Source organism: Anopheles aquasalis, chromosome 3 (genome assembly GCF_943734665.1).
Source record: "Anopheles aquasalis chromosome 3, idAnoAquaMG_Q_19, whole genome shotgun sequence".
Classification (NCBI taxonomy): Eukaryota; Metazoa; Arthropoda; class Insecta; order Diptera; family Culicidae; genus Anopheles; species Anopheles aquasalis.
In genome coordinates, this window is record NC_064878.1 from 13952501 (window position 1) to 13971421 (window position 18921).

Consider the following 18921-nt stretch of genomic DNA (forward strand, 5'->3'; position numbering starts at 1 on the left):
TATCCTCGGTACCCTCCGGTGTGTGCCAGACACAGACGCACACACCACAGGATATCGCCAATTTAAACAGCAGCAGCAGCAGGTGCACCACCACCACCAGTGTCTGGAGTGCCCGGGGGAACCGTTTTTCATGTGGCTCGGGCTCTGAAAAATGCACCTTACGTGAGCCAGCGACGGAGGCAGCGGTGAAAATGTGTCCTAGACGGTCCCGTGCTTCGCGTGTTGGAGTGGCCGGAAGCTGTGTACATTGTTTTATGTATCCGCCACCCCCTCCCAGCGAGCGATGTGTGTGCCGGGAATGTTGAGTGAGTTCCTATTGCTTCTGCTGCCGTTCGGTGTACGAGACCACCACCGGCCGGTGTGCGCCATTTTATTTATTGCAGCACGTGGAATACCTATGAGAAAAGAGAGAGAGCGAGAGCTAGTGAGGGAGAATTGGTGCCCTCCGGAACACACAAGAAGATTGCATTTTGCGGACAAATATGATATTATTCTGCATATCGGACAAGCCATGCCGTAAAACATCGAACATTATTTCGATTCGCTCTCTGCGTGGCGTCGTTTGGTGAATGTTGAAATATGATTCCGTTGTTCCGTTTTTCCGTTGTTAATGGACGCTTTGGTCGTGAATTCAATTAATATATTAATTTCAATCAGTTTTACTACGTAAAGCGAGCTACGTTATTTAATGTTTTCAGGTTCTGTTATGTATTGACACGCTTCGGAAATAAGCTTAAAACCCGAGTAACCTATAACTTTGATTTTAACGAGGCCCGTTTTTAACGATTTTTTGTGACGTAACCATTCAACTGTATTTTTTCAAGTAAATGACATAATAATCTACAACTTTTGAAGAATATTTGGTATTGTTTTGAGCAACATTCATTGAAAAATTAATCCATGCCATCAAATTTAGGCAGTCGTGTCTTCAAAAAGATACTTTTTCTGGTGCCCATCGTAGCTGCGTGATGGGTCATCAGAAAAATACAAATCGATATTCGTTAGATTATAAGTTTATCTAGGTCCGGAGGTCCGAATAAAAATGTTAAAAATATGTGTCGCAAAACAAAATTAAATACCGAAGCTCCCCCTTTAATGGCTTTCTGTTGCTACGTTACTTGTGCGATGGTTATGCCAAACAAACAGAAAAAAACATCACATTTCACTTGAACATCAGTCCACAAGCCTCGAAGTAGGCTGTGCGACAACATTGAAACGAAGTAATTAAAATGTGTCCGTTGCCCTTGTCCCAAAAATTTAATCCCTCGTGTCCAATCCGGATGTTTCATTAAAGACCTTCACCTTCACTTAAGACCACCATTGCCTCCCTGCATCGAAATTCCTGGCCTCTAAATTCATGCAAATCAGTGGTGTACTCTAATTACCATCCCGGGGAACGGGGCACTCGCACACCACTATCCTGCCGGTGTGTGTCCAGCATGCGGCTTTATGCTTTCATCTATGCAAATGCACAGGAAACGGACCAGACAATGGTGGACACCGGCACCAGACACCGGGTTGTTCAGCCATTTTGGGGCCACTTACTGTACCGCATGCCGCCAGTTCTGTCCATCTATCATCGAAACACTTTCGGACCGGGGGCATTCACCGGAAGTTCTCGAATGGAATGGCGCATCGGAGAACGGGACAATCCACTTCATCTATATTCCATTAAACCTGGACCCACTGTCCACTAGCTGGCGGGGGTCCTCGGTGACCGGTGTTTTCGGTATATTCTTTCACCGGGATCGCTCCCTGAAAAGCATAATACCCAGGCACACACCCGTACTAACCGATGCATAACTGATGCGGTTCTCTTCTGTCCGTGTCTTTGCCGGATTTTTGCTCTTCCATCCGTACCGGACGCCTCAGCGTGGAAACTGATTCTGATTTGTAAGCTCGTTGGAGGGTAGCAGGTGCTAGGTGCACTGATTTGAATACGTCCACGATGGTGTCCCTTTCCAGGGCGTGATTTCGGGGGGACGCTGGGTCTTGGAGATCGGATCGTGTTAAGGGTCCGCTTGACCGGACCGTGTCCTGTGCCGGTGTGCTGGTGTGCGTGTTGATTGTGACTCCTCGCCCATCTCCTCCTCCAATCTTCGGTTTGCAAACGATCGATTTGCTAACGAGCCGTAGACGACGTTTGGTCGCTTGGTTTCGACTTTCTACAGACATTCCTTCTGCTTCCCCTTGGTTCTGGCTATCCCTGGTGTTCTGGCAGCTGTGGCAGCTGAACTGAGTTTGATGCCTCACCATCGATGTGACAGACGCGACTCCCGGAGACCGTCGACCGGGTGTCCTGGCACTGCACTTATCGCTTAAAAGGACTTGCCCAGTACTCCGACAAACCAAAGGATAAAGAACCAGAAATCGATGCAGGAAAAAGAGAGAAAGAGGAGAAAGGATGCGAAGAGAGGATACGCAAATGAATATGCATAGCAGCAAGCCGATCCTTGCCTGGCCGATGAGTGAATTAATTCATTCCGGTCCATTTGATTCGATTTATTCCGGTTCGTCGAACATCCGGCCCCTGGTAGTTGGAGGTGGTGCGGGACAGGAACGATTTCATGGCCACTGGCCCGGCCTGCCTGGCTGACGGAACGGTGCGGACAGTCACGGTAGACGACGGACGATGTCTTGATTAGATTTAAGATGGCCCTGGCCGTAGCGGAGCGGAGTCAGCACAATCACGCAGCGGACAAAAGGCTGAAGGCCACTGTGGTGCTGTCTAGACAGAAAAGTCTCCTCCCTGTACTCTGCGTCCTCTCGTTCCCGGGGGCTGACCAGATGCACGGGACTCGGATCATGCAGCAGAAGCAGCCTCTTAATTAAATGCCGGAAGTTCAATCTTGCAGCTGATGACGTGACCAACGACGACAACGACGACGACGACGACATGTCTCCACTTCACAGGAGACCATCACGCAGGTGGTAAGGACATTTGGTTTCTTTCCTGTTCCCATCTGTCCACCTGGTGGACGGATCCATATAAAATTAATTTAATTTGGAGACCCTAACAATAGACCACAACTCCCGGGGGGATCAAGAAGTAGTCACGTTGACTGGTCACTCCAAGAAGGATTCTGTTTCAAACTAGTGGGAACTAGAGTCTTCGCACGGGACTCAAAATCAGGTTATGTAAATTCACCTCAACAAAAAGCTTTAAATTTGAGACGAAAAAAAACTGCTTCTAAAATGGTGACTACCGGTCTGAGATTGCACTCCGGCAAAACCACTTCCAATGGTCGTCTATTCCGAGATGGTGGCAGACTCCCGGGGTGTTTTTTCATAAGCGTAACCGAAAAGTCATTCCACCGGGAACTCATTGGGATCATCTATATCGCCCGGATAACATCTTCCCAACTAGCGACGACCCACGGTGACCGACCAAACGACCATTTCCCTTCCGTTTTTTTCGTTCTTGGTTCGCTTTTTTGCGATTGCAAGAAAGCAAAAGACGAAGAGAAGGAAAAAAGACAATGCTCGAGTTGGACCGGAGCTCCTGGCATCGCACTTAAGTGGACATCCTCCTCAATGAACTTTGTAGATAAACCACCTGCTATCGCCACTCGCCCGGCTAGGTGAAAATGAGATGTGAGGCGAGGCGCGGGGTAGGAACGAGAACGAGAACTGGGAAATAGGGAGCGACAGCAGCAACAATCTGCAGACTCTCTCTCCGAAGTCAACCTGCCGACCGAACCGAAAAGAAGGCAAGTGATAAAAGTTAATAGCGTCCGTTAGTTTTCCCCCGGCCGGAAGTACTGGCCCCACCAGCCACCAGCCTTCGCCATTGCGCCAGGTTCGCTTTCCATTATCATTTCTCGCGTTTTTCGGAAGTCATTCTCCTGTTCTCTTCGGTTTACTCCAAGGGAATCATCTTTTTTTTCTTTCTTTCTTTTGCTGTCCGGCCACTGTTTTCGAGTTTTGCGTCGCTCGTCGCTCGTCCGATAAACTCACAAACTATGCAAACTAGAAAGAGGCACACTGTGGAGAGCCAAGAAGCGCGTGGAGGTTGCAAATACAATTTCACTCCCCCTTTTAACAGTGCGCTTTTTCTAGTGCCTTCTGATCTCTCGCGCCGTCCACGGACGGTATTTATGGAGCCGTGTTTGCTGATAAAACACGGCGAAAACTAAATTTAATGGCCCCCAGCCAGCGGTGAAGCTGGGCAATTTTATAAAATTTCATCTGATCTCGAACGCGAACGGGACGCGAAACGATGCGAAAGGTCAAAGTAGCCCACGAAGAAGAGCGTTGAAGAAGAAAAAAACCATTAGCCTAGCGGGCATGTACTCCAGCAGCTATGGAAAATAGAATTTTCTCCGTGAATTGATGCGCGCTTTTCGATCTATAAGGCAACTACTACCGGTACCGGCCGCGATCGCGATGTGTCCTTGGCCGGCTTAACTAGCTTCTTCGGTTTACCCCGGTCGGTTCGATGATTTTATTTGCCTCGAGCTAACCCCGCCAGCGAGATGACACTCGCTGAGCTTCCCGGCAGGGAAAGCTAGAGCAAAAATCGATCCAAAAAAAAAGAAGATAGAAACGCTTCCGCGAAAATGAGGGAAAAAAAGTTAATGGAAACCGATCCGTGCTCGCTATTTTCCTCCCGCTCGAGAACGGAATCCGGAACCGGGCAACACGGGTTTTTGCTACGTTAGGATGTGTTCTGTCCCGTTCCATCCGAAGCCTAGATCTTCCCGAGCGACGGTTCGTGACGGTTGCTTCTGTTTCAGTTTTCAATTTTCCGTTATTTGCGACTTATTAGAAAGGCGCGAGAGTTTACGCGGCACCGAGTTGCCGTTGCTGTGTCCTATCTCGTACACACGCGCTCGCCCTGAAGTTGACTTTTCATTTCATCGTATCATCACACCCGATGTCCTCTGGGTGGTGCTGGCCGTAGCACGATTCTGTGCCGGGAAATCGTTTTACGTTCGAACGGAATGTGAGAAGCAGGTCGATGCTGGTTGGCAGCCAACGCAGTACGACGACAAATCGATGCCACGGTGCGGAAAACTTTATCCTTGAACGGGAAAACTTGCTCCTTCCACGCTCGCTGGCTCACTTCGTTGTCTGTTGTGTGGAACTGTGTGTGCTATGGAATGCTGCAGTACTGAGTTGAAGCGCAGAGAGAGAGGAAAAAAACAATTGACCTGTGAAAGAAGAATCAAACAGCATTATGAAGCTGCTGCTGCTGTCAACCGGTTGCAATGAAGCACAAGGAACGCCCTGATGCTGGTGAAGATTTTCATCATTTCCGCTTGCTCTAGCGCAACGAGGCGTTAATATGACGCTTGGATACATTTGACCTTCCGTTCCTTTCTGGAACAGAACACTTATTCAAACGCTTCCCTTAATTTTGAGCACTTTTTTCGCTGGGTTGGGATGTTCTGTTTCCGGAACGCGATGTAATACAATTTCCACCATTTTAATACCATAATTAGCCACTCGCCAGTACGTCAATTGGCCTTCTAACTGGTGGGAGATACCCGGAAATCGATTTGCTGCTTTGGCAGTAAGCTAACAGGAATCCACCAAAAACGATTCTCCTCCCTGATGGGTGTTCCGGAGTGAATCTACTACCCACGATTGAATTATGCTCACGTGGAGGATGTATTTTCGCCGGATTGAGACGGATTAATAACGAGATGCCACTCACAGCCAAGGGGAGATCACAAAATTCTGTAGAAACACTCCTGGTATTCGGGACTCGTTAATGTTGTTAAAATTGAATTTCCACCGTAACCTCTCTTGGTAGTGGTGCTGTTCTTACCGAGAATGAGTAAAAATAAGCATCCGGGTGATTTCATGTTCCCGCATGACACGGCATGCAGTAGAAACCGTTTAAGGACATTCTGCAGTAGAAAGAAGCCGTCCCTTGCCTGAGACTTCCACTGAACAGCTCCATCTCGTTACGTACGGCCACTGTGGCAGAAATGATTGATTGGAACAAGCGTGCAAAATATGCCCCCCCAAGGGACTTCTTTTGTCTCACGGAAATGTAGATATTGGAACATCACCACAAAGTACCGCTCAGCACGTCAACAATCATACTGTAATCTATCGCACTGCTTAATGGCGATAAGAAAAAGCGTCGATGGCTAGTACGAGGCTTGTAGGAGACAAAGACATTTAGGAAACGTGTCACATCGCTCCAAACGACATCTCTTTCTTCTTTAAATCAATCACCAGCCAAGCGTTCGAAGTGTTCCTCCAACTCCTCGCTCTCAAAAGCAGCACGACATCACAAATCGCTTATCATCGCCAGTGGCGTTGCCGAGCAAGGATGCAGGACCGCACACACTCGACACACTTCAAGTAGTAGCAGCAGAGGCAGCGATCTAATGACTTCTTGGGCAGCACACACAGATACAGAGAGAGAGAGAGACACACGTTCAAACACCGGGTGACATCTTGCTTTACCACTTGTAACGCGTCGTCGTCGTTCGGTCGAAAAGGACGATCGGAACATGATAAGGCAACATAGTCCTCTTCCTCGCTGAGCGTCTGCCATAACATTGTTTTTCCACGGGACGTAACGAGCCATGTTTTCCTGTTCTGCGCCATTCCTCGCTCTCTCTCTCTCTCTCTCTCTCTCTCTCTCTCTCTCTCTCTCTCTCTGACACACATACGGACACATGCTGTCAATGGTTGATTGAATTTTCCAACCCACATACACAGAAGCACCGACACCGGAGGCACCCAAAGTGGCAAGGGAACGAAAATGGGAACGGGGAAAAAATGGAAACGATGCCAGGGATGGCATTGATGTCAAATACCTATTGAGGAATGAATATTACATGATGTATCACCAAGCCATCTCGACACTCGACACTGTCCCCACATCATCGACACTCTCTCTCGTCTCCAACCCGACACGAACGACACAACGGCAACGGAGTCCCCTCTCGATCGACCGTTGGCATGCAGGAACGATCCATTTTTCCACCCTGTCCTCATCGGCACCCCACGCAGTACACTTGTTTCAGGCCCTGTGCCGATGGCCCAGCATAACTTCCACCCTAGTCACACACCAGGACACGGACACGGACAAGGACACGGAAATACCCGGAAGTCGTGACGCGGTTGAGTCGAGCCAGAGAGAGAGAGAGAGCGCGCGCATGTGTGTCGTTAGTTGAAGATCCTTTATTTGTCAAGTGTGTGCTGAAGGAGGGACCGGCTGGCCGCACCTTCTGACCAAAGAGGATATTATGTCCCCTTCATCCCAATTTTTTTTATTCTTCTTCTTCTCCGTGTTCACTCTCCAAGAGGCTCGCTCACTAAGAACGAAGGGGGAAAACGGGATTTTCCGGAACATTTTCCTGCGCCGTTCGCAGAGCGATACTTTAGCCGCAGGGCGGGTGTCATGGCGTGGCCTGGCGTGTCGTGGCGTGTCGTGTGTCCACTGGCTCGAGCACGGCCATATCGCACGTCAGCTCGAGTGCAGTCCTCGTTCTCATCGTTAGTTTAGTTACCGGCAACAGCACCAGAGCAGCAGAGAAAAGAGAAGGAAGAAAAAACTAACTCCTCACATCCTGACGCGCCCCGGGAACGCATCGCATCCGCCCTGGGAACCGCCGCTATATGGTCAGTGCTGCGGTTTTGTGGGACCTGCAAGTCCCGTAATCCCTAATTGTAGTCCAGGGAGTTAAAAGGGAGCGATAGCAAAAAGGGCCCCATCGCTCCCCCTTTCAAAAGTGCTTCACATCGAAGATGATGCTGTGGTCGGCTGGAGTGCGATGGATGTCCAGCAGATGGTTTCGTGTAAGAGGGGGTTGCAGCGAAGACGAACGATGCGGCGGTTGGTCAAGGGAAGTAGTAATTAGAGCGGACCTTGCGTCGCTTTAAGAGCTTCCTGGCATTAAAGAGGAATTGTCGCGGAATCTTTAACGGGGAAGAGAAAACAATGGAGTCCTTGGGATCCTAGGTCCGTTGCATACCTTTTTGGCAATTCAGGAGACAAATATTATAATTTTTACTTGATTTCTCCCCATTTTTTCAATCAGAAAACATCAGGGAAAGTATGTTCCCGTTTGCATAAATAACGTTAAAGATGCCCAGAACTACATGTTGCAGCAATCATAAATACTTTCTTTTTATCTCCTACTGCAATACCGCTGTTTATGCTTGATTGATATTTACGCCTCTTAGCTTCATGGTCATCGTCGTTCGCATATCATTTCCCAGAGTGAACGACAAGCAAGAGAAGAAAAAAAGACGCTAACATTTCTATAAATAGCGTGCCCTTTCTCTTTCTATCTCCAACTCCTGGGTATGCGAATTACAATCCTAACCATTTATTAAATCATGCTTAACTTTATCTGCAGCGAATCGCCGGTAAATGATAGTAGGTAATAGACTCTGGTCGTTACTTTTTATCGTCACCCCCCAACCGCACGCTGCACGCCAGCTCAAAATATGCTATCGATCGACCTATTAACTTGCCCTCTACCTCGCCCCGCGATTCTTCGTCATTTTACCAATATCCGGGCCAACCTAGGGGGTCAAAGAGAGAGAGAAAAAAATCGGAAACCAAAGTGAAACCACCACCCGGTTCGGTGCACCGTTGAAACACACCACAGTAAAAAGGAAGAGGAACAGAAAAAACAACCTGTGCCAGTGGCCACCGAAACCCAACGACAATGGCACCCGGGCGTAAACACACAGGCCCAGGACAGCCACAGGAAAGGACCTCCACCGTTGACAGTTAGGACGAGGAGATGTGGCTGCCCCTGTTAGGGTGGGTTGACGGTGTTTTGTTGCTATTGTTGGGTGATGATGATTTATCCACAAAACCACAGTGATTGTGGTTTAATAGCTGTTATTTTATCACCACACAGCGGCACACAAACACGCACACATACAAAGCCAGGTAGTACGCGATAAAGTAGAGTAGAGGAACCGATTATGAGGTTTTGAAGTCTATTCTCGGTACACCAAGCAAGCACACCTGGTTAACCCTCGACAACTCTAGCACAGACCACAACGGTGTACAACGAAACGACGGAATGGAGACTGAAGGAATGGTTTTTTTCGATTTTTTTCCACCCTCGAAACACGAGGACATCCCTTCCCCCCTCAAACCGGGTTGGTGGTTCTATTTCCGTTTTCTGTTCCCCTAAGCTCAAACTACCGAGTGCGATCGTGGTCTCGCTCGATAGGAAGAGCCTTGGAAGGCAATGCGCTGGTAAAGGAAAAAGGCATCGTGCAAACGAGACGTGGCGATGCTGACATACTCGACAGGGGCCACGAGCTGCGGCCAATCTTCGATTTCGCTCCGGAATCGGGATCAATTTATGGGTGTAATAACGGTGTCGCCTGTTTCCTCCCACCCCTGGGCTCGTTCGTGTCGGTTCCGTAGAATACAATTGTCTGTCCTCCTTCTCCTTCTCACCGCTTGGCATGTCGTTCACCGGAGGGAGGTCGTGATTAAAGGTGACTGCAGAAATTGCCATCCTCAAGCAGGGAAGCCCCGTTACGAGGCCCCCGGTCTGACGCGCCCGGGTATGTGTGCCTTATCAGTGCGACGTGGCTAAGGAGTTCAATTTGAATTTTAAAAATACGCAACCAACCCCTCGAGCTCGTGAACGAACAGAAGAGCACGAAGAGCACGAGGAACACGAAGTAGAAAACCAATCAGTTAAGTGGCTTCCAGCGTTTCCAAGTGTAGTGTGATTTACGGCACCAATAGGCATCGAGGAGGCTGAGTCTGCCGCGGGGTGGGGTGGTGGTGTCATGAAAGGAAATGAATTTGCCGCGGCGTCTAATGAATCCTTCCGGATCAGTTGCATCGTCAACCCCTCGCGGCCACGTCGAAGGGCTCGTGTCGACAATTGAGAGTTTGGGCTCAAGGCCTACTCGACCGAGCCGGATCATTATCCTGGGGCGCTGTTGTTGAGTGTCAGAGGGTGGCCCATGGTTTTGAAGGACATTTGAGGAGAAAATGAAGAAGAGAAGATAGCTACGACGAGGCGATGCGGTTGGCACTTGGGCGTAGATTCTTATCCGGCAGGACGGATTACGATCTGAATTGCATGCTGAATACCATTCAATTAGCTTATGCGCTGGTGCTCATAAAATTGCCTCCCATTGGCCACGAGGGTTGGCCAAGGCATGGAGTGAGAAAGATTCCCTTCCAATGCGACCTGGCGGGGGTTATCATGCAGTTCCGAAGTTCCGAGAGGGATAGAGCAGTGTGTCAATGAGGTTTTCCGTCTGTTTTGTTCGGTTCCTACCAGCGAGCTTCCTCTTATTGGGTATTTTGGAACATAAATCCTTGTTCTATTCAGTGAAATCCCCTGAAAATGGCTTCCACTTCTTTATGTGTCAAAAGATGCTTGAAAATCTCTACTTATCGAGCTTGTTGTAATGAATTTTTACGTCTGCTTGGTTTAGACAAACTTAAAACAAGCCATGTGGGACTTACAGTGAAGAAACTTTGGACCTTTGGTTACATTTTCTACCTTGAACTGATTTGTTAAGGTGAATTAACATATTTGATTGATATTTTTGCACAAATTTTCAACAATCTGTGTCCTAATAATCTGAAAAAATTGTACTTCAGTACGACCTTAATGATCATGAATGATGTTTGTTGATTTTGACAAAATAAAATCTACATAAATTAGACTTTTTTGACTCAAATTAAGGTTAGTCTCTTCTTTAAATAGTCGGCTCATGTTGCCTTTTCACGAAAGTAACATAATCCTCTCCCCATCCAGTCCATAACCAGATGCCTGGCATGTAAATGATCCGTTCATTTATCTGCTCACGCATTAAGAATTTTCACGAAAAACTCTTTCCTTTCAACTCTTTCTGAGAACCACTCCACTCCGGCGAAAGAATTCCCCTGTCTCTCGAGAATACTTTTCCATTTCTTAAAATGTGCTCCAAAGTAAAGGAATTCCATTCACCAACGGTCGGGCCGCCGCTTTTCCTGCACTTCCGTCAGTGGCCCCCGTGGGGGCTTCATCGTCTCCTGTCATCGTCTAGTGTTTCACACATTCCTCGTGACATTGATCATAAATCATGTTGAAATTAAACCCCTGTACGAGGAGGACTAATGCTTCCAAGGCTAGAAGCTATCGATCCCGCAGCCCACATTACTCGAGTTGCATCCCCTGAGAAGTGAGGAAACCAAACCAAAGATCATCATCTCACCATCATGAGGTCCCATCATCACCGGTCTCGTTCAAGGCGAAACGTGCTCCACCAAACCACCAGTGGGCACATGGAGGAGACAGAGAGAGAGTGAGAGGGAGAGAGAGGACACGAGGATCGTAGGAATGTTATCCGTACATTCCAGTATGGGACCGAGCGATGCCCGGTGTACATTCGAGGACCGGGTAACCTGGTGCAGTGTCGCATCCGCTCCGAAATATGTGTCACTTTAAATAGCACAAATGAATCACACTCATGCCGGTGTCATCTTGAGATAAATAATAGTCCCAACCCAACACCCAAAACCAACCGGTGCTAGCCTCCTGCTGGGGAATCGAGAACGGTACAGACGCCCGGAAGGTGGTTCCAGTAAGCCCACGCCCTGTCACCAGCAACCGTGTAACTTGTGTGCCTGTGGCTTGACTGCCGGATTGTGACCCAAACATGTCAGATGTCGACTCACGTACACACAATACCGTGAACCGTCACCTAACGAACCGAACGAGCTTTTGCCGGGAGCGAGAAATTGAAAAAACAAAAACTCGCCCCACCAAGACAGAAGCGTGGAGCGTGGAGCGTTGGTGACATTCCGGGAAGGATCTTCCTCTCAGCCTTAACCAGTGGCGGTGCCAGCGGTGTACTACTACACTCGCTCATCAGTGCCAGTGACAAAAGTAAATATTTTTCCTCCCCGTTTTCCAATTCTCCGGACGAGCGGAAGAATGCGGACGCTACGAAGAGGATCGCACCTGAGCACCACCCAACCGAGGTGGAGCGTCAAGGTGCTCCAATTTCAAGATCCTTCCCAGCGTCTCTCCCGTTCCCCGGTTCTGTTTTAAAAACTTCTCCACAAGTGATATCACCAACACTGACTGACACCCTCATCGGTAGAGCGCCCTCTCGGCGAGAGCGCATGAGATGCGAGTGAAGAGGCACATTGTTAAGTGCAGCTGGAGTGCTGCAAAGCATGCGACACATCCTACCTTCCCTCCGTCCCAGGACGAGGGAATGTCATTCCGTTAATGAAGCAACGGACAGATGAAGATACGTGCAGCGTGTATTTGTTGGTGGTCGCGTGTGTATATGTCCTTGTATTCAGGTCTGACGATGACACTCACCTACAACCCTAGCACGCTGGAGCGTTGTGCAATGCAATGCAACGGACCAAAAATCCCACTCCGGAGCAGCTGTAATGCATCTCTCCGTTCCAGAACCGGCATTCCTGGCCGTACGGTTCGTCATCCCTTCCTGTGTAGCGTGCGTGCCCATGCAACCATTTTAATGAGCGTAATGGTAGCCGGCAGCATTCATTAACAAGACTTCTAGGAGCTAGGAGCCCGGACCTAGACCATTACTTACTGTAAAACTCCCGTTGGGGGGTCCAGCATCAAATAAGGTTGTAGTTCGCTGAAGAGGAATTTTGCAGGACCTCCTGTGCGGGGAGGGACCAAAAATCAACATAACTTTACCGGAAGGATGGCGTTGATGAAGCAATATTTTGGTTGCCACTGAAAAGCCACTCCAGCTGTCCACTTACTGGAGAGTGGAGCGTCTGCTTTCGAATCTGTCTTCTTTTGGTCAACGAGGTTCTAGGGACTGCAATTAATTCGGTTTGATTGTGTTGCTTGTTGGTGAAGTAAATGTTTAGAAGATGTTTCAAACTAAGGAGAGCTAAGAAGTTGTACTGAGAATGGATTATAACTGTTTGCAGACAATACTCAAAACATGTGCTAATGACATTGGAGAAACTAACTTTAAATTCATTTAAAAGTTCAACTTATAAAATTTTGTTAATATTAAATTGAATTAAATTAAATTAATCATGAATAGTAGGCTTTGAGAAAAGAAAAGAAAATTCCCAAATACCCTAAAGTGTGCGACAAAGACAGGTAAATCCTTTCCATAAGTTTGATGTCTTCATGCTCCTCTACAACATTTTTAATATACTAAGAGCCAGTTTCCCTTCGTGCACGAGACACTGCGAAATGAGCTTTACAGTTCATTCACACCGCGCCTGATGATGTGCACTTTTTCTGCATACGTCGTGCTACCATCACCTCAATCTCTTTAACAATCCCCACGACAACCCCACTGGAGAGCCGCCTCTCCACCACCATGGTGAAACGACACTGCATAATGTATTGCCCGTCTCATTATCCTTCCTCTCGGGGGCTTTCGGGATACCGCGGAAGTCAGGAACCCCCGGAGAGACTGAAGAAACTCCAGTCCACAGCCACCGATGCACACCGATGCCATGAATGTTACTTTCGAAAGATGAGACAGACAGAGAGAGGGAGAGCGGGAGGCCAAACAAAAAACAAAACATCTCCACCGAGAAGGAAAAGGGAAAACAGAAGCGCAAAAGCACGAGATGGAAAGCTCCCACAGGTGATCCTCACGGGACACAACACCTGCCGGTTGGGGGGGAGTGCGGCGGTCTGGCTGGTTTCCGTCGGTTGCCGGCTGGAAATTCAAATAAACAATGATTCATGAATAATCTACGGACTTCCACAGCCGGTGGAGCCGGTGGTTCTGGTGTCGCGAGAAGCCGGCGATGGATCCTGGCGCAGCTTCCGGACGGCAACTACTCGGTAATGGAACAATCTGCACACCAACTCGGCAGAGGTGCAGTGTACGGCTGATTATTTGTGTACCACGCCTTTGCCAAGGAAGTTGCCATGTTTTGCCGCTTTTTTTTTATTTGGTCCGTTCCGCCTTTACCGTTGTGGTTGCGATGGCTACCTTTCAAGACGGCTTTTGCCATTTTTTTTCTGCTGCTCCATGCTTCCAGCACTCCGTCAAGAGGACTCGTCCGTTTACCTGTGTGTCAGATGCTTTCAAAACGTTCGTCCAGATGTGGCTCCTGCTGCAGAGAATGCAGTTCCTTCGAAGCGAACGTGCGCTCTTTTCGTGGAGATTCTTTCCTCCACCAATTTCGTCACTTACCTTCACGGAGAAAAAGACCAGCAAAAGAGCGATCCCAAATGGTCCCCAACGGCAACGTCGAGAAGTCAAACACAACGACAACGAGCTGGACGAGGACGAAAGCAAATAACCATCCACGGGCGAAACGACGTACGACGTTCGGTGGCGTAAATATTGCACCAGATCACGTACGGAGCACTCGAGACAGTTAGTAGCTCCTTTCGACTTTGGCTACTTTACGACAATGGCAAGATGCAGGGGCTGCCGGCACCGAGACAGCCCTGAGAGAAAATTATTAAAAATTCACCGTAACATTATTTACGTGACGCTCTAGCACGATGCACACCGGTACCGGAGTTCGGAAGCTCGGACGCTGCTTTAATGCTTAGCCATCACCATCACTGGCTGGCTGGCTGGCTGGCTGGCTGGTAGTGATTCCCGCATTGCCTGGTTGGCTGGATGGCTTCATCGTTTGCATCGCATCCCGGAGGTGCCTTTAAGCGCCACATTACGGTGCAGCCAGGTGTAGATGTATGCGAGGGATTTTTATTGGAATAGTTCGGCGAATTTCTGTGGCATTTCGGTACCAGGTTTTTGGGACCTGGCGATGGAAACTGGCGCATACTTTTCGCTTGTAAGCTACTGGCACTATTGTGCTATGCCTTTGATAAACGATTCCTGTGGCTTATAGGTGACATCCGGTGAGAATCTGGCTCACAGTAATAGCGGCGTTTGAAAGAGCTGGAGAGATACGACTAGAAAGCATACAAGTTGTTCCTCTGTGCACGTACAGAGTATAGGGAAAACCTTTAATCGAATCGAGCTCTTATAATCACATTTCATCCATTTTTATTGTTTAATTCTTTTGAATAATACAAAAATAATTCCTACCAGACTTGTAAACTTTTTTATGTGTATTGAGGTCATCATAGTAGGTTTTGGTTGCTATGTATCTTTAGTAGAAAAATCGTTACAATGATTAGGATATTATGAATAGGATATTACACTTCAGAGTATGAATAAATAAAATAAATGCAACAGTCTATACATTTATTATTGAAGACCTTGGATACAAAAAGAAATATTCCAACAAGTTATCAGCTCCAAGAGCCTATTAGTTTGCTGATTTGTATTAAGAAGCCAATTACTCCAAGAGCAACAGGACACCAACGTTCAACAAGCCAGTTCAGATATTCAAAATCTTCAACTGCAACAAGCGCAATCCTTTGCCATCAATCTAACAAACCAACCCAAAGATCGCATTCGAAATCCACTGTTTCCAGATTTACACAAATACTGTCCCTTTCCTTCCAAAAAACGCGCGCTCCTTCCTTCGAATTAACAGATTGTTTCCACGGCGTGACAGCGCGAAACGTGATGCGAAGCGAAGGAGGATCCAGTTTTTAATCATCCTCAACGGGACGGTTTAATCCGATTAAAGAGCAGTAGCAGCAGCAGCAGCAGCACGTCGACCACCCTGCCCCTGGAGAGGACTAAAGATGAGAAAATCCCCCCTCTCCGGGAAACAATCTGGAAAGAAAGTGTGCCCGACCGATCCCCGGATCACCGCGACGTGACGTGCAGCCACAGTCACAGACAGCGCGCGCGCGTGTTGTCGGAAATCGGACTGTCAGTCAAGCTTCCGTTCAGGTCCGCTTCCCTCGGCAGCCATGCTCGGCTTTGTCTGGCTCGTCCGGGGTGTTCCTTCTTCAAATGTCATCCTCCTGAAGCCGGAGCCTCTGGGAGTGATAAAATTAATTAGTTGAATTTAAATATCTAATCAACGGAATGGAACGGCGATGGGCGAAGCGATACAATGCGATACAGAACGAACAACCGGAGTTGATGCAGAGAAAGAGGCGAGTTCTATTTCTGTTCCTCGAGAGACTAGAACTCGCCATCGCACTCACTCTGTACTCACTAATCGACAGAACATGCAGATGAGCTCGGGACAATCTTTCACATTTATGAATCCCAACCCAACTACTAGTACTGGCCACTAGCACTGACGTCAGATTTCTCTCCCTTTTCTCTTCCCTCTCCCACAGTGACAGTGATGGGTGCGTCCACTTAACGGTCACCAACCGGCGACGCCAACTAGGATGCGGCCGGCGATGGTGGGAAGAAGTGTCAAAATCTGACGATGACATCGACGATACCATGGCCTGCTTCTCGGATCGGATCCACGGCCGTCCACGGTAGCTCCTTCACGTCTCGGTGATGATCCATTAGTGAAAAGGGACCGTAGAAACTCCGGTGCATTACTCCGGGCGTGTGTGTTGGCCACAGTGCCATTCGCTTCCCAGCCCCCCCCCCCCCCCGCAGGGAGGAAGGGATTCAATTAATAACTTGTCGTGTCGCCTTCCGCCATCGCTGTCATCGGTGACGACCGAGACCCCGAAATTCGCTCAAGACGCCTTACAGGCCACCGCCCAGCCCACGTATTCATCTTCCTCGTCGCGACGGTATCACGATAGGTCACGGCAGTCATGGTGCACCTTGCAAAGGCCGGTATCGGCTGCTGTCGGATCATCATCTACTCGACGACCCTCGTGCTGCTGGTGTTCCTTCAGCAGGTCTACACCTTCTGTCCCTCGATATGTACGTGCGAGGGTGATCCGAACATGCGCACCTGGTGCATCGGGGCCGGCCTCGATGTCGTCCCGATTCAGCTCAATCCGGAGATGCGCTACATCAATCTTACCGCGAACCGGATCACAAGCGTTCACTTTACGCTCACCTTTTACTACAAGCTGGAGGTGCTCGATCTTTCGCTCAATCGGATCGAGGCACTCGGTTCGCGTAACTTTGACACACAGGAGAACCTGCGGACGCTCAATCTGAGTGGGAATGCGATCACCATCCTGCCCAAGGATGCACTGCGGGGGTTGAAACGGTTGCAGACACTGCAGTTGACGAACAATCGCATCGAGACGGTCCATCCGGCCGCCTTTCATGATTTGCGTAATTTGATCGAGCTCGATCTGACGGGCAATGCGATCACGAGCCTGGAACCGGGCACCCTGCGCCATCTGTACTCGCTCGAGGTGCTTTCGTTCCAGAACAATCAGCTGCTGGAGGTACCGTATGGGCGGAATCTGGAGCATCTGGCACGGTTACAGTTGCTCGATCTGTCCATCAATCTGCTCGAGTACATCGGGAACGATAGTTTCGTGGGGCTGAGGGAACTGCGGACACTTCGGCTGGGGGGTAATGTGCTGAGCGAGCTGGACTCCGGTGCATTCCATGGGCTGACCGGGCTGAAGGTGCTCGATGTCGTCGACAATAATCTTACAGTAAGTATTTGGGGGAGTTTGTACATGTTTTAGATCACAATTAATACGAAGAGACTGCAGTAACTGACTCTCGACTGATGAAGCTGCTCCTTTCAAGAGTATTGTTTAAATGTTTTGGATCAATCGAGAAATAACTGACAAAGATACTGATTTTTTTTAATCTGCGTTTCATACAAGGCTCCATCGTATCGTAAAAACTACTGCACCGATCGATTCCAAATTTTGATCACATCATCTGTACACTCTTTGCAAGGTAGTTCTGTTCAGATTTCATAAAAATTGTTGATACTTTTTTTAAATAATTATGTAAAGTTCGTTTTATTTAGCAGAATCGCAAAAAGCATCACTTTTTGAACTTAAAAAATCTGCCAAAAATCGAAAAATAGGAAATTCAACAAAATATCTCCGGGACTACCTAGATAAACTTATAATCTTTCTAACGAATATCGATTTGTATATTTCAGACGACCCGTAATGACGCTACGATGGGCTCCGTAAAAAGTACCTTTTCGATGATATGCCTACCAAAATTTGATGCCATGGATTAGTTTTCAATGAATGTTGCTCGAAACAATACCAAATATTTTTCAAAAGTTATACATTAACAATCCATATACTTGAAAAAATAAAGATGAATTGCTACATCACAAAAAATCGCCAAAACGTGCCTTTTTTGGCCCGAAAATACCGAAGTCGCCCCTTAAGTAGTGGCGAGGGTTAATTCGGGTCCAAAAAATGCTCACATTTGAAGATATTTTGTGAAGAAACCATTCAACTTATTTTTCTCAAGTGAATGTCTTATTAAACTTAAACTTTTCAAGAATATTTGGTTGTATTGTGGAGAAGTTTAAAAAAGAAACTTCATCCATGGCATCAAATAAGAATGCGCTTCAAAGTAGCGAGATGCGCTGAATCTGCATGAGGTGCGACTTTTATAAAATCTATATCTTTGTCAGTTTTCCAACAATTGATCTGAAGGTTTTACACAATATTGTTAAAAGGGTCAGCATTAACGGGAAAATGTAAAAATATTTTTCACAAAAAAATTAACCACCTTAGCCCCCCTTTAACGAATGTTGTTAAACCGAAACCTCTCTAAGCTTTTGAAATGAAAACATTTCAATGAATTTCAAACACTCTGTAAACCAGCAGCTTCCCAGCAATCGCTCTGGGGCTCTGATTGAATATCTAAACCCCTCTACATCCCTCTATTACTATGTAAACCAGATCCTGCCTCCCACATCAGTACACTACTAGTGCGCTAAACTTTGTAGTTAATCCCTCACCCTCGCCGACTGGCTAGCTATTAAATATTGCCATTCCAATAACCACACGAACACACACTCCCAGACAACCTCTGGAACCTCGAAAGCACTCAGCCCTATCGAAACCGCCACGCCACGGCCCACGGGTGGTGGTAGGCTTATCCACGACTCAACGCGTCCTGCCCGCGTCATCCACACCGCCAAAACACGCACACATAATGGCCTACATAACGTCATCTACCATCCCGTGCGGGTCCGGCGGTCCGACATTCGCA

The 18921-nt window shown here is 47.9% G+C and overlaps 1 protein-coding gene across 1 annotated transcript in view; it reads left to right on the forward strand.

Annotated features, from left to right (window-relative positions):
* LOC126579343 (leucine-rich repeat neuronal protein 3) overlaps positions 1-18921 on the forward strand; it is a 71527-nt gene that overhangs the window by 40751 nt on the left and 11855 nt on the right. The window contains exon 2 of the mRNA XM_050242837.1: positions 16134-17381. Within this exon, the coding sequence (XP_050098794.1) occupies positions 16575-17381 (807 nt within the window). The 5' untranslated portion in view covers positions 16134-16574. The remainder of the gene's footprint in view (positions 1-16133; positions 17382-18921) is intronic.